The following is a 21,589-nucleotide window of genomic DNA, read 5'->3' on the forward strand; positions in this document are numbered from 1 at the left end:
GCTTCATCTTTTGGTGAGCTGCTTTAGGTCCTCTTGTGATTCCTGTGCTTTCAGCCTGTGGGTCCTGTTGCGAATCTTCTTTAGCTTCAGTGGGCTCCCCTGCTTGCTCGGGCCCTGCTCTGACTTACCTGCTCGTAGTGAGTCATTTAGACCTTGCTGGTCCCATCAACCGCATCTTTTTTGCATACTACATTTGTTGCCATTGCCAAAGCTTGTTGGTTCTCCTGACGGACACCAACCCCTTAGCTCTAGACATCCAATGTGGGACAGCTCGTAAACGGCTCCTGGTCTTTCACAGCATTGACTGGTCTGCACAGCTGCAGCTTCAAGTGCACAGTCAATTCTCCTGCATCTCAGACATCAGTGGGAATTCGTCTTCCGTGCCTCCTGGTCACTCCTGAGTGGCATAGACCCTGTCGCCTCTACTTGCAGGTACCTCTCTTCTTGAATCCACCTTTGGGTTCCGCCGGACTCTTTCACCTTCTTCACCAGCGGCAACTTCGCTGAACTCCTCCATTGTGGTCTACAGCGGTTTCCAACGTCACTTCGCACGTATGCACCTGGCGACCCTGGTGTAGGTATCCTGGTTCCTAGGGTATGCGCGGGTGGAGTGGCTCTCCAACCTTCCATCTCCACAGGGTTTCTTCAGGGTCCTCTGGGAAGGGTTCTTCTGAAAAACTGCAACCGGGACTTATCCACTGACTTGTATTGTGCACGCTGTCATGTTCCCACTCTGCACACAGCCTCCGTGGGGTTCCTGAGTACTTATCTGGGGTGGTTCCTTGGGTCCCCAGCTCTTCTATGTCTTCTGGGTCCAGTCTCGACAGATCGTGGTTCACATTCCATTTTATTAGTATATGATTTGGTCTCCCCTGTAGACCACTGTGTATTTGTGCTACTTACGTGTTCTATTACTAAAGTATTGTGTGTATTGTAATTATATCTCCGGGAAGGAAATATTGCAATGTGTTAGTGAGTGTTTATAATAAATACATATTTCTATAACTACACTGTGTGGTACTTTTACACAACCTACACTGTATGATTAGTACTGGTAAAACAAGCTGCTTTACACTACTTCTGGACTAAGCCTGAAGGCTGCTCTCCACAGCTACCACTTAGAGAGATTTCTATGGTTGTCTAAGACCATTAAAATCACCATAAGGGTTGTCTGGATTAGTGTAGGCTGCTACACTTACATAAGTGAGCACCATATACTAACCCAGCCTCCTACAGCCCATGAACTTAATACAATCACTAAGAAACAAAAGTAAACAGTTCGCGTAATCACTGTTGTGATCACACTCCACATGTACATGTAAAACCAACATGCGTGTGATCACACTCGTGATCACCTACAATTATAAAGGGAGGAATCACATGCTACATCATCTTCCCTTTTATAATGAAAAATAAGGATACAATTTATGTACATAAAAATCTTTAAACCTGACTGGCATTGAAACATTTTGTGCAGATTTGGAATGAATCTGCACGCTGGTATCAGGTGCAACAGAAGTAGAATCATTAGGAAACTCTGTAGAGACACTGTCACGTGTTACATCAGTAGAAATTCCTCCATCAACATTGGTAAAGCTTGAGGTCGAGCCTATAGCAGCGTATGCGCTGATTGCACGACTATAGTAAGTGGGTTTTCAAAGTGCTACCCACAGGGTTTTTCTGGCCTAATGCCTGCGTTCACGAGATCGTGCACGTGCACAGCTGCCATCTGGGTTTTTTCTAATGGCTTCTTTGCTCGTACTCCCCCTCCCTTCTGCCCATCCTTTCTCGTCAGCTTTAATCAGGCACCTTTGTTTGCACATACCCCTCCCTTATCCCCCCGCCCTTCTTGTCACCTCTGCTTGCATTAACGTCACGCGCGCACCACTTGCCTCCTTTTTTCCGACTACAGTAAGTGGGTTTTCAAAGTGCTACCCACAGGGTTTTGCTGGCCTAATGCCTGCGATCATGAGAGCGCGCACAGCTGCCATCAGGGTTTTTCTAATGGCTCCTTTGCACGCACTCCCCCCTCCCTTCTCCCCCTCCCTTCTCGTCAGCTTTAATAAGGCTCCTTTGTTTGCACTTCCCCCTCCCTGATCCCCTGCCCTTCTCGTCACCTCTGCTTGCATTTAAGCCGCGCGCGCACCACTTGCCTCTTTTTTTTAAAACGTGTTCTTATCTAGAAAGCACCTCATGAGGGTGTATTCTTTTTATCTCTCTTCTCTCTCCCTTGAAAACTTCTCTGCCCAACATATTGGAGATATACAGGGTGTTCACTCAGTATTAACAAAAATGTTATGGGGCAGAGGCAGCAGTTGCATTGGTGGACATTCTACAGTGCATAACGGATGTATCCCCCATTGGCCTGAACACCGAAAAGGAGCTCCTGAGGGCCGTCATCCCCAAACAAGAGGTTAAGGGAGGGATTATGGAATGCCAAGCTGGGTTTTGGCAGTCTTAGTTGCCTTCATTGCTTGGGCTGCGTCCACCTCACTTTCATTCTCTGAGGCCATGGGAATCAGGCACACAGCTCTCCGGGCTAGCTGTTCTCCACAGCGATGCCCCAACCCCCAGCCTCACGGGTCCTTTCTCACAGGCAGTGGCGGTTGTGGGCACGCCGTACAGACAACATTGCTGGGTGCCTAGTGCCTCCCAGCTGCCACCGCCCTCACAATCAGCCGGCCCAGGGTCTCGGTCAGGCAGCGGTGATTTAAGCTCATGGCTAGCTCGCGCTCAACAGGCAAGTAGTCCCATCGGCCGCCTCCATCCATGCGCCTTTTGTCTCTCCTCCGGCAGCGAGTGGGAAGAGCACAAAGCACCCAACTCCACTCTCTTAGAGCCAGTTGCATCTGAGGCCTCCCCATCGCTTCTCCCGCAGCTCAGCCCTTCAGATGCCACTAACATCTTTCCTACAGCCACGCAACTGTAGTTGCCGCTTCCTAAAAGACAAATAACTGGGAACAGGACGCGCTCAGCCTAGTTCTCCCAATGTAATCAAGTTAATCTTTTTATAAGCTTGGCACTGTTAAGTATCACGCATCTGTTTGTTCACAACTTTCACAATCATGATACTATGATGCAGCCTGCATGCCCGTTTTTCTGCACATTATTTACCCAACCCGATGACAAGAGTTTGTGGAACTTTGACTAGACACTGGTTCCATACCATTTGATCACAGAACAGCATGCTTCGCATGGATTCCTTGACACCTTTATTTGTTAATATTGAGTCTCAGCTGAGACGTTCCCTTGATGAGTACCTTGCTTTACTTACAGAACTATCCCCTGACGAAGGGCTTATTTAATGCCCGAAATGCATTGGGAAATTATGTTTTGGTGAACGATGTATTGAGGAAAATACACTGAATTAAATTGGAAATTTGAAGAGACTTGATCATGATGTGAATGATCATTAAAGCTTGAACTGAAGAACTTCTGTTGAACTCTTTGATTTAACCATTTCAGCGGATGAGAAACCTGCTTGTTTCTTTATAAGCTGTGCGCAGAGGGTCAGCCTCTAGATCGAGGCTGCTTTGTATTAGTTGACGCTTCCTAAAAGACACCATCCTCGCAGCAGCTCCACGGCCTCACCTTCCGCTGCAGCCAGGGTCCCACGTAGTCTCACTGCTTAGGGGGCCCTCAGACGGAGGGTCAGGCGTGCAATATGGAGATTAGGCGTCTAGCGGTTGAGGAGCTCAGCTCAGCTGTGTCCTACTCCATCGCCATTGGGCTCCGCCCCCTGCCTGGAAATTTAGTTACTTAAGGAGTCTGGAATCAGAGACTTTGGGATCCTTTTAGGAACTGTTAGTGGAAACTGCCTAGTAACAGACCAATTCTTTACATATAGAAAGATAATTGCTGACATTAGACAGACCTAGGGCGAGGAAGATCGAGCAACACCTATGCACCCACAGTGAGCAAGCAGCTTTCACTGGAGTTAGAGAGGAAGACTGTGACACAGTTCTTCAGATCCCTGCTGGTGTGTCTGAAGTCTTTTTTGGTGGAGTTCCAGGGCATTAGGACAATTGACATAAGCAGGGAAATAAAGAGGTAATCACCCAAAGTATCTAGGAATGTGCAGTTTAACTTCATATAACTCTGATTTTTGCATGGGACTTACCTTATCCAGAAGAAGATAGGAAAAATGTACTCTATCTATTAAAACCTTTTGCTGGGTTGGCATGATGAAACAGATTTTTACTACATAACATGGGCTCACCCAAAGTTGTTAAAATACATGGGTTCCAATGTTTGAGTGTAGCTGCTTCCCCATCCCGCCTGGGTTGCCTGCCTGGTGCGTAAAGCGTCTGGATTAAGCTGTCGCTAGGTGGCCTTCAGAGGCAATAGATACTTTTAGCTCTGATTTTCAAGCGGTCATTTGAGGGGGCTGCGACTTTACATTTCATACATTTTTATAACAACGACTTTGTAAGCACCTCTAACTTGAAGTTTCCCCTTCTTTGTGAGTTTATTAACACCATGTTGGAGAATACATCACGTAAGAACTGCCAATTGCAGTTGTGTCTGGCAAGAGATTTTAACGTAAAACTTCTAAATCTGGGCTAAGCTGAGGGGCCACGAGTCTGTGGAGGGTCTGATCAGAGAGGGAGGAAGCTAGGGGCTTTCCTGGCAACGGCTAACTTGCATAATGTATGGGATGTGGCTGGCACAGGTGACCTGATGCCGCCCACGTTTCAGGGTGGCTATAATGCATCCATTATTGATTACATCTTTATTTGCCATAAGCTCCAAGATGCACTGTTTATGGCACATTTATAAATTTAGAATTTAGTGATCACAATCTCCTAACCGCTGCTCTGACCCTGCCACTCTGTAGGATACCTCCAAAAGACACTAGGCTTTGAAAAGTGAAGGCATCCACCTACGGCCCAACACTGTGTTGCTGCATCAAACCCTGGGGTCTACGGAAACGCCACCTACTGCCCTCTCTCTCACCCCGGTGGTTCTCCGATACCCTCATCAGCCCCGATCTCCATACTCCACTGTTTCATCTGAATTTTTCTACCGGCCCTCCTGTTCTTTAAACCCCTCCCCTAACCTGTTTCGCAATTAACATTTTGTTTTAAAAAAAAAGCGTTTTTGTGCTACTTTTTCAAGTTGCCTTTTTACTTCTTTAATGTATATATCTCAAGCCTCGGAAAGTCTTGCTGGAATTAACTGTGGAGAGACTTGGCTGACTGGACGCTGGAAAAGCCCTGCATTAAACTCAATTAAGTAAGAAGCCTTTTGGAAGCTAGACAAACAATTCTGGTAACCAGGTTTAGACTTGGGCGCACTACTCTCAATTAGGCACAGTTGATAAACACTTATTCATAAAAACAGTGCTGCAAAGAGAAGAAAGGTTTTTTACCATACAACCCCACAATACCCACTGCGTGGGCACCAAACAAACAAAATTATTATTCCTCCCTGAGCACTTTAGGGCAGATACACTTCAATAACCATCATTTGGTAATAAGTTCTTATGTAGATCTATATGTTTAGCATATAGGTACAGTCATGTATACACTATGTACAATACTATAATCAATCCTTGTAATTAAAAAATCATAATAAACACGATCCAGTATTACATTCGTTTTAGTAGATCATAATTCCAAAGTAAGACCAAATCCAAAAGAAGTTCTTCTCCCAAGTATGAAATAAAGTTCGAAAATTGTAATCAAGTCCTCCAAAATATGTCCAGTCAGATCCAAAAGGTATTTCTTCAGTAGTAAATATACAAATTTCAAAGCAGTAGACAAATAATCCAAAAGCGCAGCCAACACGTGTTTCGTTGGGCACAGGTCAGTGCCTAGGTAACTTCATCAGGGCTTAAAAATCAGTCATCAATGTAATTCCTGACATCACTTATCTCAAGTTCATGGTACATCCAATCCTCTTAATTCTCACGTTGTCCTGATTTCCAAATATATAATCCTTTAAATATCCAATTCACATACATGTAATCTGTAAATCACATTAGACGAGTTCGTCTCATAAACACTTTCACAATTCTTTTTGTAAATGTCCGTCACGTATATTTGATCATGTTAGACAAGTTCGGCTCCTTAGGCATTGTCACATTTTTTCCGCGTTCAGAACTTCTGTTGGATTTGGTCTTACTTTGGAAATATGATCTACTAAAACGAATTTAATACTGGATCGTGCTTATTATGATTTTTTAATTACAAGGATTGATTGTAGTAGTATACATAGTGTATACATGACTGCACCTATATGCTAAACATATAAATCTATATAGGAACTTATTACCATATGATGGTTATTGAAGTGTATCTGCCCTAAAGTGCTCAGGGAGGAATAATAATTTAGAAAATTAAGCCTTTTGGAAGGACTGATAGTGGAATGCAGACAGGCGCGCAAAGCCCATTGGACTCAAAGAGCTTGTGCGTTTTAAATCAGCCTGGTAAATCGCTTACAAGCATTCGCAAAACTAAAAGGTCTCATCTTTGCGAGATCTGTAAGCGTTGCCATTTTTTTTATCCATGTTGTACAGCAGCACAACTTCTGTGCTGCATGTCTGAAAAGGAAAAAAAAGCACTATGATGCCGCCATAATGTTTTTTTTTATAGTTCTCAGCACAGTGCAGCTATGTGTTAAGCGAAAGACATCTCAAGAAGTTTCAGTAAGGTGACCTGGGAATGCATTCTGCCCGTCGCTTGCCATTGGCTTGATAACTGATTCTTTCTTGCTGGCTTTATTTTCTTGAGGTTCAGTTCATCTCGCCCGATGAGAAAACTGTGTATCACTGTATTCTTCCACAAACTCCTATTCTTTATGAGGATGTCTGAGGGATTAGTATCTCTTCGGGGAGCCAACTTTTATTGCACTGGCCCAGTCTCTGTTTTGGTGATTAGTGTTTTTAGGTCGAGGACCTAAAGGCTGCGCTTGCGCAGTCTTTGGTCGGAGATTTAATGTTTTTTAGACGGGGCTTGAACCCGCCTCTCTCCTCCATCTCTCCTTCATTGGCGGGCTTCCTAAACGGAGGCCAGCCATTGGAGGAGAGGGGCATCACTCCAATCAAGCCCCGTCTCTTTCGGATTCGGGGCGTGTTTTTTGCGTTCTTTCCACCTGTGACGTCATCAGTCACTCAGAACTCCAAAACTCGGCCAGATTCCGAAATTTTTGGATGTTTGCGGCCGCCATTTCTTTTTTGTAGTTGCCCGGAACAGCCTCGCTGCCACTCCAGGTAAGTTTTCTTATTTCTTATGATTGTGCCCCTTTGTGCCTCTGTGCCCCCCCCCGTCCGTGTTCCCGTTGTTCTGCCTCTGTGCTCCCTTGTCCGTGATCCCGTTTTTGTGCCTCTGTGCCCCCCCTGTCCGTGATCCCGTTTTTGTGCCTCTGTGCTCCCCTGTCCGTGATCCCGTTTTTTTGTGTCTCTGTGCTCCGGCAGTGATCGGGTGGACCGCAGTCTGAGGATGGTGGGGATAAGTTAGCTGTGCAATCGGCAGACACAGGGATGCCACCCCTCCACCCCAGTCTGAAGCAGGGCGCCTAGCAGACACAGCACCCTCAGTCCCCGCCCCCACGCACATACAGTACATGCACGAAGCCAGCGAGTAAACCACTCTGCATAACTGCAAGCGACCTCACTTCTTCAAATGAGGGGAAAACGGTGCATCTCACTGCACGGATCTCTGCAGCCTTGAAATGCAAGTGACGAAGGAGAAGCCGTCTCAAAGTTAGGAGGGAGGACTCGCTGTGCAGAAACTGATCGGGCGGCAGAAGTCCCCAAGTTCTTTCCAAACGGAGGCCTGTTACCTGTGATTTATGTTGGAGAGGGTGAGCTTGCTTCATTTGTGCGGCGGTTCATTGGATACGGCTGCAGCGCTGTGGGTTGGTGGTCCAGAGTGGCTTTTAGCAGTAGCCGGTTTGTGATCAGGACGCAGGGTCGCCCAGCTGCGCAAAACCAAAATAATTTCCTGGTACTTTAGTTAATAGCATGAATGGTAACGTATGAATGATGTTTGTAGCTTATCTAGTTTGGCTGTTGTGTTGCTTCACTGCTGAAAAGTGGTAGTTTATGATGGTCCCACATTATGGAGTATATATTAAGCAGGATTACCCTATGACTCCATGTCACAGGGATGCAACTTTTTGCAAATTATTGTTATGAGGAGGGATGATCTACTGGGTTAACTTGGGACATTTGCTACGAGTTCCAGACTGGAGTGATTGTGATAAACAAGTGCCTGTTCCTGTGACAGTTATATTGTGACCTGAAAACTGGGGAACGTAAACTGTGCTAATCTTTGGGCTGGGTAAAGTGACTTCAAGCTCGGAAAGTGTAAGTGCTCCCTTCTGTCCGATAATTGGACCTCACTTCTTCACGCCAACCCTGAATCTGGGAAGATTGTGCTGCTGCAGGTAGGCGTGATACTGCCGTAGGACTTGTCAGAGGCAGCCGGGTGGGTCCTGTTTCAGATTTTCTAATCATCCGAATATGAACTCGCCCTTGATCTATGTCGGGCTCCTGCAGAAATCGAAACCCGCTGCACAGAGTGCTCTGCAGCAGTCCCCTTTCCTGGATCAGCCTCCTTGTGGGTTAATCTACCAGTCCGCCGGGAGGTGATCTGCCTTAGAAACCGTGTTCGGTTCTGCGAGGCAGCAGAATCTAGACCGGTACCGTGACGGGCTCCAGGCTGACGCACAAATCGCAGGTTTAAAATAATTGGTGTCGACGATTTGTACTGTCTACATGGCCTTCAGGGTAGACTGTTTAAATTCGACATCTCTGTGCCATCATTTTATGGGATGGTGTTTGAGCTTGTCATGTTGTGCAGGTTAATTAAAGCACTACGGCTATTACTCGTCCCTCCTTTGAATTGCCCTGGTATTTGCTTCCTATGAGCGGGTCAGTGCAAGTGGTGCCTATCGTCTTCTTACCATTATTTTTTTATCAGTATTTTATGTTGAAGGGAACATGCATGTACTCCTGCAACTCATTTAAAAAAAACCTAGCTCGCAGAACAGGGTTGGGTGCCCTTTTTTTTATCGTGCAGTACGTGCCCGTGCTCGAGGCTTGCCTCTGGTGCACATCACGACTGACACTGGGGGAGGGGGGATTATTTCTAGTGCAGTGCCCAGTGCACGCCTGTAAGCTGGGTGCTGCTTATATCCTGTCACTGATGTGCTGGTGCTGTGAACTGGTAACGGAGGTTGTCTCTTATGCAGTGCACTCCTGTCACTAGGGTTTTCTTACTGCTTCTGGCGCTCTGCACGCACATCACTGACATGCTGCTGTTGGTGCCTGCACGACGGGTATGTGTGTATGTGGGGGGGTAAGGGGGCAGGGCTCACCTGACACGAGAAAGCTTGTGCGGAATAGTGCACACTTGTGACTATGGGGTCGTCTCTAGTGCAGTGCATGTTATTCATTGGTGACAGTGTTCCTGAATTCTACAGCAGGGGGCACTGGTGGTGCATACAGTAGCCAGATGATGGCTGGAATGGGTATGTTTTAGTGCTCAACATGCACAATACGTTAGTACTGTACAGTACAATGCTTTGCTGCACTTGAAATTCCCCAGTTGCATTCTGCGTGCCTGCATGTTGAATGGAAAGGTGCTTCAGATGCGGCATGTATCATTGATCTACTGCAGGATGGGACAGTTTGTGGCTGTGCACTGTCCGTGGAAATGTATGCTAAGTGGAAAGGCTTTGCGTTAGCTAGAGGTGTTTAGGTGCGTGTGTGTGGGTGGCTGTGCGTGTGTGTGGGTGGCTCTGTGTGTGTGTGGGTGGCTCTGTGTGTGGGTGGGTGGCTCTGTGTGAGGGTGGGTGGCTCTGTGGGTGGGTGGCTCTGTGTGTGGGTGGCTCTGTGTGTGGGGGGATGGCTCTGTGTGTGGGTGGCTCTGTGTGTGGGTGGCTCTGTCTGTGGGTGGGTGGCTCTCTGTGTGTGGGTGGCTCTCTGTGTGTGTGTGGCTCTCTGTGTGTGGGTGGCTCTCTGTGTGTGGGTGGCTGTGTGTGTGTGGGTGGCTGTGTGTGTGGGGGTGTCTCTCTGTGCGTATGTGGGTGGCTCTCTCTGTGTGTGGTGGGTGGCTCTCTGTGTGGGTGGGTGGGTGGGTGGGTGGCTCTCTCTGTGTGTGGGTGGGTGGCTCTCTGTGTGTGTGTGGGTGGCTCTGTGTGTGTGTGGGTGGCTGGCTCTGTGTGTGTGTGGGTGGCTCTCTCTGTGTGTGGGTGGGTGGCTCTCTCTGTGTGTGGGGGGGTGGCTCTCTGTGTGTGGGTGTGTGGAGCTCTGTGTGTGTGTATGGCTCTGTGAATACTCTCTACTGCTCACCTATTGCCATTGTAAATGACAATACCATTTATTTTTTATTAAAACAATGAAAACAAATGTCATGAGCAAGAGCAATGCCAATAACTCTACCTTTAATAATGCCGAGACCATTGCATTGTAAATGCTTGTTTGTTTCTGCAGTTCGCCTTACTGATAGCCATGGCCTAATGTTATACCACAGCCGCTGACAGAATAAGTGCTCTGGTCTACATGCAAGACGTCAAGACACTCCCCATATATATCACGTGACAACTCAACATTCTTCCAACCAGGCACTCCTTAGGACATAGGGTACTATTTATTCCCGAACAAAATACAATTACCAAAGCTCCAGTCCTGGCTTTAATTTAAAAACTATAGCTGCCTAGTGTATTGGTGCCATAGTACAAACTGAAGTGAGTAATGTACCTATCTAGTTCCATGGCATCCGCACACTGTGTTTCCACTCCTGGGTTATTCCAGACATGTAAACAACACATTAATTGTAAACATGATGTACTAATTACATTGAGCTGGCTGTTAACTCTTGGAGTGAACCAAAGCTACACTTTCCAGAATGCCCTGATTAGCTTTTTCCTAGTGCAGTATGTAAGCTTCCACGTGGATGCTGAAGGTTTCCTTACAGGAAGTCTCTGAATTCCTTTGATAAAGAGTAGTAAAAGTATATCTTAGGATTCTTATTAGACAATCCAGCATTGTTCTTGTTGGAGTTTCTATACGTAAATAAGATGGTCTAATGTAAGGTGACCAGACAACTCTTTATGTCATGTGACGTCATCTGGAAACCATCCTGTGAGTTAAGTAAACAAGCATTGGCATAGCCAATATGTCTCGCTTTGGGGACCTTATAAGTATTTAGTTAGTAAACAGTACGCATGATCACGCTCCACATGTACATGTAAAACCAACATGCGCGTGATCACGCTCATGGTCACCTAAGATAGTAAAGAGGGGAATCCCACACTACAAATGTACAAAGCAAGGTTAAGTTAAGGCTGCCATGCTCGGCGTTTAAGCCACGCCAACCACCAAACAAATAAAGTTGTTAAAGAGTAGGTTTTAGAAATTCAAACCATTACAACAAAACATTTAAATCACATGTTTAATAATCTAATCTTACCCTTCTAGTTCCAGCAGGAGCGATTGCAACATTAGATTTGGCAATATTTTGAGTTAAAATGCCATCTTTTTGTACATGTGCTGGGGATACAATCAGAGCACCTGGTTGTCCCTGAAAGGCAGCTGCAAAGTAAGTATAGAACTAGTAAATCTCAGATGTGTACATCAGGAATGTTCAATAGATACAAAGGTAAATAATTATTTGCTTATCTGCAACTATGGAAGTACACCAAAATTTCCTTGGTGGTGGTGATGAAAAATATGAGCCATGTAGTGCTATGCAGTTACCATAATCGCATGATTCAAGGACTCATTAGTAAATGGGTACTAAAACATTGTTCACAACCTTTTGGTTTCCAGGTTGTGCAATACCAGGCCAGTCCACTATAACTCACGTATCGTTTTCAGAAGTGAGATTTTAGAATTATTCAAGGGTGGACTATCTCCACAAGGATTATCTCCAGGGACTGTAGGGTTGGTTTCACATGCAAGTGCAGTCTTTATTTAATGATCAAAATATTGATATTTAATGCAAACCATATACTCAACAAATAGAAAAGCACATTCGCAAGATGGTGACCAGCTGGCTGGCCAAACACCAACCTGTTTCCCATGGCTTCATGTGCTGACCATAGTAGCAAATCTTCTGATCTCCTCCATCACTATTCTTCTACTTCTTGGGTAGGCCCCCACAATCCTGCTACAGTTCTGAGGTTCTATGCTGCCCATAGCATTGCATGACTTTCATCCTCACAAGGTTATCTGTCAGGAAGGCTCCATGTTTTGCCCCAAAATTCCAATGCCAAGGGCGTCGGTGCAGAGGGTATGACGTGTAGGTCACAAGCAAAGGCAACTATATTGACTGCCAGTCCACACACTGCGCACTCTAGATAATTCAGATCAGCGAACAAAATCCATAAAATTATAGTATGATGATGTTCCACTAATTTCTATGATATACAAGATTCTGATCTGATGTATGATCCATGCACTCTCAAATAAACAATGAAATACAACACCCAATTGGTATCAAAAGTCCTAATCCTTGAAACGGAATTCGCTGTTTTGTAGCTGTCAGAAAGGAGTAGGAGGAGACAGAGGAACGATACCTAACCCTAACCTTTTTAAGGATGAATAACTTGTTCCAAAATCTCTGGATCTTATTGTTACTGTTGCCTTAAACTGGTGGCCATACTTTCCAAATTTCCGGTATTGCCTGTTGAACTTCTATGGAGATGCTAGTCCTAAAGGGATTAGTTTACCATGGATTTGTTAAAAACTTTCTAAGGATGTGTTCATCTTCTCATAGAAAAGATGTTGGTCATTATATGACATGTGGATGAGTTATGACTGCATGTCACCTCATAAAAAAGTTGTCCTCACTCATGTATGCCTCTAGAAAGCAACCCTACATTTCACCAAGCAAACCCCTGAATCCACTGTATCTAAACTACTTTGATTTGTATTTATTGAGGCATTCCAACCATCTTAAAGAAGCTCTTTAAATATGTTGTTGCTGGCACTATTACTGTACTTTTTTGCAGCGTTACCAGTGCTCGAGGATAAGGAATAGTTCCTTACGGGAAACTCCTGTTCTTTTGTAGGGGTATTTCCATGATAAGTCATAAGCACTTGAATAGTCCCGCCCACGTGCCGCTGCTTTAGATATACCTACTTAAGTGGATACTTTTCGCCGTTCTTCAGGAAGGCCTGCAAAGACACTTAAGAGATAGAAAAGACAATAATACAGCCTAACTAAATAGGCTACAATGGCCACAACTTCATCTTGAAGTGAAAAAGATAGCCAGTATACTATGTTTTGAGCATTTTTTTATGGTGTTTAACACACAGAAAATTCCCCTTCACAAGACTCCTTTTTTCATGATAGAGATGAAAGGATGGGACAGATTTGCCCCATAGGCTGCCATTATATGTCTTAATCTAAATGTTGTGCCTTTAAGAAAACTCCACAGACCACCAGTATCCCATAATGCACAGCCAGTGGCAGTTACTTCAGTTCTTTTTGAAGTCAATGAGAAGTGAATGCCTATTCTGTATAATGGATACGTCTGTCTATTCCACCGGAGGGAGGGAGGGTTGCTTATGACTTATCATAGAAATACCCCTACAAGAGAACTGGAGTTTCAGGTAAGAAAGTATTCCTTCTCTTGTACGGGATTTTCATGTATAGTCATAAGAGCTTAAATAGACTAGCACGCCCATCCCTATAAAACAGATGCGGTGGAAGAGACAGAGAATTGAACTGCAAGTTTAAGCAAAGAGGTTCCGAAGGGAAGCCTGCCCTACCTGAGCATCTGCCTTGGTATCAGAGTTCAGGCAGTAGTGTCTTGTGAATGTATGGACTGACTTCCAGGTAACAGCCTTACAAATCTCCGAAAGGGGTATATTATGAAGAAAGGCCGCAGTAGCTGCCTTTCCTCTGGTGGAGTGAGCCCTAGGCTTACCAGCAAAGGATTTGTTAGCTTTGTGGTAACAGAGTAAAATACAAATGACAATTCACCTGGAAATGGATTGTTTAGAAGTCTCTAGACCTGTACAGCCATAGTTTACAAACCACTGATCCGCTCTCCCTATATCCTTAGTTTTGTCCAGATAGAATTTTAAAACCCTCCTTACATCCAGGGAATAAAGCGATCTCTCCACTGGAGAAGATGGATGCTGGAAAAAGTAGGCAGGGAAATAGTTTGGTTCACATGGAAATCCGAAATTACCTTAGGGAGGAATTTCGGATGAATCCTCATAACCACTTTAGATGTATGGAAAACTGTGTCAGGTTCTTGACAGCAAAGTGCCTGGATTAAGCTAAATCTGAAGGCGGAAGTGCTAGCCACAAGGAAAGCTGTCTTCCAAGACAGATACTGAAGAGTAGCCTTCTGAATGGGTTCAAAGGGCATTAGCCGAGAAAGAACCACATTAAGCACCCAAGCAGGGGTAGGACTTCTAACGGGAGGAAAAAACCTTTTTCAAACCCTCAAAGAAATCTTCAATGAGAGGAATTCTGAAAAAGGAAGTTTGTGAAGGGCATTTCCTGTAAGCAGTTAGGGCTGCCAAGTGAACCTTAATGGAAGAAAATTGGAGGTCAGATTGTGGTAGATGAAGCAATATGGAAGGATGACATCTTCCTGACAAGTGGTAGGGTCCTCATTCTTGGATAAGCACCAAATACAGAATATCTTCCATTTATGAGCATAAGCGTAGCCTGTGGATGACTGCTTAGCTTCCTTAAGAATGTCCATGCAGTTTTGAGGTAAGTTCAAGTGTCCATACTGCACTAGCTCAGGAGCCATGCTGCCAAATTCAAAGAGGAGAAGTTGGGGTGCACCATCTGTCCTCCAAACTTTGTTAGTAAGTGTGGTTTGCATGGCAGCCTGAGATGTGGACGGATAGACTGGTAAAGGATGTATGCAAACCACCATTGACCTAGCCATTACGGGGCTATGAGAATCGTCCTGACCCGTGATTGAGAGAGCCTGATGAGAACTGCAGGGATCAGGGGAACTGGAGGAAAGTCGTAGAGAAATCTGCCTGGCCAGTTGATCCATAGGGTTTCCGGTTGGTAGAACCTGAGGCAAAGCTTTTGCATTTGCTGGTTGCTGCGGTGCGACCTCCAGAGTACCCCATTTTTCGAATATATCTCGTACCACGTCATCATTTAAGACCCACTCATGATTTTCCTAAAGGAGCCTGCTTAGAGAGTCGGTATGAGCATTTTGAACACCTGGGAGGTGAGTTGCTGTTATGGTCCGGTTTCTGGCTAGAAGCCACTACCAGATTGTCTGGGCTTCCCGAGATAATGGTCCGGATCTTGAGCCTCCCTGCTTGTTGAGGTAGAACATTGTTGTCGTATTGTCCATCAGTACAAGCAGGGAGCTGGCACGGAATGGTGGCTGAAAAGCTTTCAGAGCCAAATTAACTGCTCGTAGCTCAAGCAGATTGATAAGTAAGTGGATTCCTTGTGTGACCTTTTGCCATGATTTTGAAGGTGATCTGTATGGGCTCCCCATCCCAGGAGAGAGGCATCCGTGACTATAGTTTGAGCAGGTATATCCTTGTGAAAAGGAGTCTCTCGTAGGAGATTGGTGGGCGAACACCACCATTTGATGGACCGGAGCACATGTTGAGACAGTTGAATACGGTTTTCCCAATCTCCTGTTCGCTGGTCCCATTGGTCTTCCAGACATTCCTGCAGGGGTCTCATGCGCAGACGTGCATTCGGTGTGAAGAATTTGCAAGACCCCAAGGAGCACGGAAGAGATGAGACCTTCCTCACAGTCGGGTGCAACATTGTCATGAGACCCTGAGCCTCTGGAAGGATCGATAAGTGTCTCGCCTCTGAAGGACACACGTTTGCCGTGCGAGTATCAATGGATGCTCCCAGATATTGTAGGCACTGTACAGGAGTCGAGGTAGACTTTGTTTGATTCACCTGAAGTCCCACCCGAAGGAGAAAGTCGGACTGAAATGTAGTTGAGCCTCCTGACACAAGGATGCCTTGATCAGCCAATTGTCTGGATAAGAGTAGACAAACACTTTGTTTTTCCTCAGATGGGCAGCTACCACCGCCATGCACTTGGAGAAGGTCCTGGGCGCTGACTTCTGGCCGAAAAGGAAGTACACAGTATTAGTAGTGGTTGTTTCCACTGCAAACCTCAAGAACTTGCAATGTTTTTTTATGATGGGGATGTGGAAGTATGCGTCTTATAGGTCTATTGCACATAACGAATCCCCTTGAAGTAGTTGAGGATTGATCTGGTGTAATGCTAACATCTGGAATCTCTCTCTCCAAATCCATTTGTTGGCCTTCCTTAGATCAAGAAAGGGTCTGAACTCGTTCTTGTCCTTCATTTTGACGAGAAAGAATCTTGAATACCGCCCTTTGCCTCGTTGTACCAAAGGAACAGGTTCTACTGCCTGTTTTTGTAAGAGAATTTTCACTTCTGCTTGTAATTGTGATAGGTGGAATCTTGACTGTTTCGGAGGCACGGATGGTGGAGGGCTGATGAATCGTAGAGCATTTCCATTGCACACAATATTCAGAACCCAACTGTCTTGTGTGATTCTTTGCCACTCTGCCAAGAAATGTTGAATGCTTCCCCCTACCGGAGTGGGCAACAGAAGAGGAGGGAAGACAGGATTCAGGGCTTGGAACCAGAAGGCATCTTGCTTCATTGTGACGGTTGTTGTCCTGACCTTCCTCTTGGTTGTCGATTTTGATATGGTTGGTAGGATTGTTGATACGTTTGCTGTGTGCCTGACTGTCGACCCTGATACCACGAGGGGTTGGAACCCTCTGTGTTGAATATTGGCGTGAGAAAGGATGGAAAGAATTTTGTTGATATTTGTGTCTTTCGAGACCAACAGCTTTTAATGTCTCCATCTCCACTTTCATTCGGGCCATCTCCTCGTCTGCATGAGAGCCGAAAAGTGTAGTACCTGAGAACGGAAGATTCAGGATGCGCTGTTGTGCTTCAGGCTTCAGTGAGGTCAAGCGAATCCATAAGTTGCGTCTGAGTGCCACTCCGTGAAAATATACATGTGCAGCCAGAAGAGATGTGTCTGCAGCAGTGCTAATTACTTGGTTAGATACCATAAGTCCTTCCATTAAGATCTTGTTAAAATCCTTTCTTATCTCTAGGTAAATGTTCCGCAAATTGTTGGAGCGAATCCCACAGTGCTCGGTCATATCTATCTAACAGAGCTGTGACACTAGCAGCTTTGATGGAAGTCGCGGCTGTGTTGCTCACCTTCCTTCACACTGAATCCATCTTACGGGTCTCTTTGTCAGGTGGAACTGTGGATGTTGGAGCCGTAGTATGTTGCTTTTTAGTGGCCACCACAATGACCAAATCTGGGTTTGGATCCGTCCATAGGACTGTGGGATCCTATTCAGGAGCACAATACTTCGTTTGCAGCCTGGATGGAGCTGGATTAATGGAAGAGGGTGTTAGAAAAAGCTCCATTGCCGGTTCCAAGAGGCCCGGCACCAGAGGAAGCAAGGGATGATATGCTTGTCAGTGTTGAAGGGTCTCGAACATCACAGAAGTTGATGGCGTCTGAGTGGAAATTGGAATGTTCAATTTGGAAGCCCTCGCACCAGAACTTCTTGAAAGGTAGAAATATTGTCAATTGGTGAAATCCTTTGAGGAGGAGAGTCAGATAAAGTAGGAGAATATCTTCCTGTACTTGTAGAGGAAGTGTCCCTGGTGTGTCTCGAACAAGATCTTCCACCGTAATGTCGGCGGTGGGAACGAGTAGAGGAGCGTCTATGGCTGCGAGGACGATCCTTAATGTGATACTTAGACCTTGGCCTTCGTGGTGTAGGAGGAGGCGGAGTAGTAGGCGGAGGAGGAGGAGGTGTAGTAGGCTGAAGAGGCAGCAATGTAGGTGGCCTAGGTTGATCATCTGAAAGAACAGGTGGAGACTGAGTAGGTGATATGGTCCTAGAGGGAGAGTATGTTCGGGAATACTCCAAATCCAAAGAGTAGATTAGTCTCCTCTTTTTCCGAGCCTTCTCGAGTAAAGAAGGAGCCGCAGATTCCACAGGAGACCCATCTTTCCCCCTCAACGTTGATCTACTAGTCGACGGCGACCTTCGACGTCGTCACAAAAGACAACCTCCTCTCAAAGTCGACTGCAGACTTCTCGAAGTTGACCGAGTCCGTGATCAACAGTGTTTTCTCGACGTCGATCGACTGTGGCTTGGCGACGTCGATCGAGGGTGACATTGGCATACCACCGCCGTTGAAGATCTTCTCCTCAACGTTTTGACTCCTCCCGACGTTGTCGCCTTCGACGTCGACTGGGGCCGGCGCTGTTTTTAAGCGCTTCTTTTACTGGAGAGCCCACCCCCCCCCCCCTCCCCGAGGATGAAGACAGAGCCCTGGTAGAGGACTGACCCTCTCCTTGCCCTGAAGTCCAACATGATGACTGGACCTCCTGTTTTCTTTGTTCTTCTGCTCCTTAAAGTCGAATCTTCTCTTCTCCCTGTCACGCACGGTACGCCTGGAAAAGGTTTTACAGATGGAACAGGAATCAGGAACGTGAGTAGCAGGCAGGCAAATAATGCACACTCTATGAGGGTCAGTTTTAGCCTTCTTCCTTCAACAGTCTGGACACTTATCAAAAAGAGATGGCATTTTTGAATGAAACTGTGGTAAAAAGACAGAAAAAGGTAGAGAAAGGCAAAAGACGTTGAGTAAAATTCTATAGAGATTTTTGAAGAAAAAAAACAAATTTGGTAGAGCTAAATGCTTCAAGGTCTTGATAGCAGGAGCCAGAAAAAAGAACTGAAGCAACTTCCACTGGCTGTGCATCATGGAATACTGGTGGTCTATGAAGTTTTCTTAAAGGCCCAGCGTCTCGTTTAAGACATATAATGGAAGCCTATGGGGCTACTCTGTTCCATTCTTTCATCTCTATCATGAAAAAAAGTTTTGTGAATGGGAGTTTTCTGTGTGTTAACACCATAAAAAATTGCAGAAAACATAGTATACAGGCTATCTTTTTCACTTCAAGATGAAGTTGTAGCCATTGTAGCCTATTTAGTTAAGCAGTTAGGCTGCACTATTGTCTTTTCTATATCTTAAGTGCCTTTGCAGGACTTCCTGAAGAAAGGCAAAAAATATCCACTTAAGAAGATATATCTAAAGAAGTGCTCCGGTTTTCTGGCATGTGGGCGGGACTATTGAAGTGCTTATGACTATACATGGAAATCCCCAAGAGAAATAATTTTTCAGTGAAACAAATTGCATTCTTTTGGACTTGATATGGCAGTCTGCCAGGAAAAGAATCGCAATTCATAAGTTACAAAGTCAACTATTAGAGGGAAGGTTGAGGGGCCCTGAATTCTGAGCGTATAATACAGTGGTGCAGCTACAGTGGTCAATGCCCTGGATAGCAGACACCACTCACTCAGGGAGGGACCACTTGTTAAGGGTGTTGCAGAGAAAAAAGAATCTTGGAATGGCTATTACATTTGTGAAACAAGCAGACCATCAGATATAACCTTACAGTGGTGGCTAGGAAGGGCTGGCACTGTTACTTACATAAACAAGCATTTGCTATGCAATAGGTCTCGCATTTACACAAGTTTAAACTATTGGCATTGTAAATGACAATGCCTTTTATTTATGTTTTAAAAATGAAAACAAAAATAAAAGGCATTGTCATTTACAATGTCAATAGTTCAAACTTGTGTAAATGAGAGACCTAATGCATTGTAAATGCTTGTTATGGATGTTAATACCAAAGAGTGCTGATTGGCACAGTTGAGTCCAAACTCAACAGCGGCAGCAGGGAACTTTGGTCTCCATTTGTCATGATGGAAATTTTATGCACGTGGATCAAGGAGTCAGATGCACTCAATACGAGTGTCACCTGAATACAGCTTTCGTAGGAAACAGGAAGTAGGCATCAGAAGGCCCTGCTCATACCACTGGCAGATCCATGTTAAACATTCAAGAATCTTCCCACTGCAAAAATGTCCAGAATTACATGTGGAAATCCCTGTGCTAACTCTAGTTGTTGCTAGTTTTTTTCCTTCAAATTATGTCACAATTCCTAGGGCTCTATAGGGAGTAACTTGAAATACCCCCCTAAAACTTTAATTCTGCATTATGGTAACCCTTGGTCTTGATAACAACCCAGTTACCGCAGCACTTCCAATGGATGCCTTGATGGTTTACTTCTAACAGCACCAGGACAGTGAGGACCTGTGTGGACCAGTGGAATTCCATGGGTACCTGGGCTATCCAGCATGCATGACAAATCAATCAAACCCATGACAAGCTGGTCGGCGTGCAGTGATTTGACTCATTATACAGCATTAGCGCATATTAATTCATGCTGTTTTCTCCACAGTCAATGACCTGTTGACTGGGCTCAGCGAGGCACCTGCTAGGTCTGGAGACAGCAAGAAACCAGCACTGTTCATCACCCCTGAGCTGAACGCCCCCCGCTGCCGTACCTCACTCACCGGGTGCCTCCTGTTTGCCGGCTTTTAGCAGTGCTGCCCCTCCATGAAATACAGTCCGGCAGAAGCCCATGACAGGATGCATGCGTGCAGCAGCTTGGGTCGGATCAAGGTCAGTCAGTGATTGTGGCCGTAGCACCCCGTGGGTGAGTAAGGGTGTCTAGGACTGCCCTTTAAAGGGGCCGTCGGAAATATACGGAGCCCCAAATGAGCTTACCCGTAAATCCTCTGGTCTAAGTTAAAAAAAAACAAGCATTTACAATGCAACGGTCTCGCCTTTGCAAAAGTTAGAGCTATTGGCATTGTATGTGGTGGTGGCTGTGGTGGATGTGGTGGTGGATGTGGTGGTGTTGGATGTAGTGGATGTGGTGGTGGATGTGGTGGTGGATGTGGTGGTGGTGGTGGATGTGGTGGTGGTGGTGGATGTGGTGGTGCTTTTAATTACTTAAAGTCCTGCCATACATTGACAACAATGTGCGTGTCGAGTGGGATGTCCGCTGAAAGTTTACTTCCCAGACTATTAACAATAACAGAGCCTGTCGCCCTCATTGAAATAGGCACGTGCTGGTGGCAGTAACAAAGCCACCTGTCCGTAAACACTTGAAAGCCACTGGTTTTAAACCCAACACATATTTAACCTCCCAGACACCTACAGCCATTAACCGTGCAATATTTACAGCAGCCTATTTTTCCATGATCTCAAGGGAGGCTTTGCCACAGAAAAGATTGTTTGTTTTCCCTATTGGTTTTTACCGTGTTGAGCAGTGAGCTAAGATGGGCCAAACAAAAAATACAAACGTTTGACCCAAGCAGCCATTAGGAACAGCTGGTTGTTGAAAAATAACTTCGCTGTGCAAAAAAAACACAAGACTTTTAATTTTCACCGCTGCCAACAAGTATGTAGCACTAAACCAGAGCAAGAAGGTGTGAGCTGGTGGGGAGTCAAGGCATGGTTTTCTTCTGAATATGAGAAAACCTACCAACTTGTGACTTAGGTGACTATCTCAACCTCTTCTCAGACCCCTTTCCACCTTGGAAACATTCAAACCCGGATTCCGGTAGATAAAAGATTAGAGTAACTGTCCATAGAGTGGGAAGGGAAATTGAACATTGTAGACATGCAGGGAAAGTGATTTTCCCAGGGGGAAGGTAGGTGAAAAAGTATTTCCAAATTTAGC

The 21,589-nt window shown here is 45.4% G+C and overlaps 1 protein-coding gene across 2 annotated transcripts in view; it reads right to left on the reverse strand.

The window, feature by feature from the left end:
- Positions 1 to 21,589, reverse strand: part of MLXIP (MLX interacting protein) — a 2,166,122-nt gene that overhangs the window by 460,303 nt on the left and 1,684,230 nt on the right. For both annotated transcript variants that reach the window (XM_086942977.1, XM_086942976.1), the window contains one exon: positions 11,421 to 11,542. In XM_086942977.1, coding sequence (XP_086799103.1) covers positions 11,421 to 11,542 — 122 coding nt within the window. The remainder of the gene's footprint in view (positions 1 to 11,420; positions 11,543 to 21,589) is intronic.

Source organism: Lissotriton vulgaris, chromosome 11 (genome assembly GCF_964263255.1).
Source record: "Lissotriton vulgaris chromosome 11, aLisVul1.2, whole genome shotgun sequence".
Lineage (NCBI taxonomy): Eukaryota > Metazoa > Chordata > Amphibia > Caudata > Salamandridae > Lissotriton > Lissotriton vulgaris.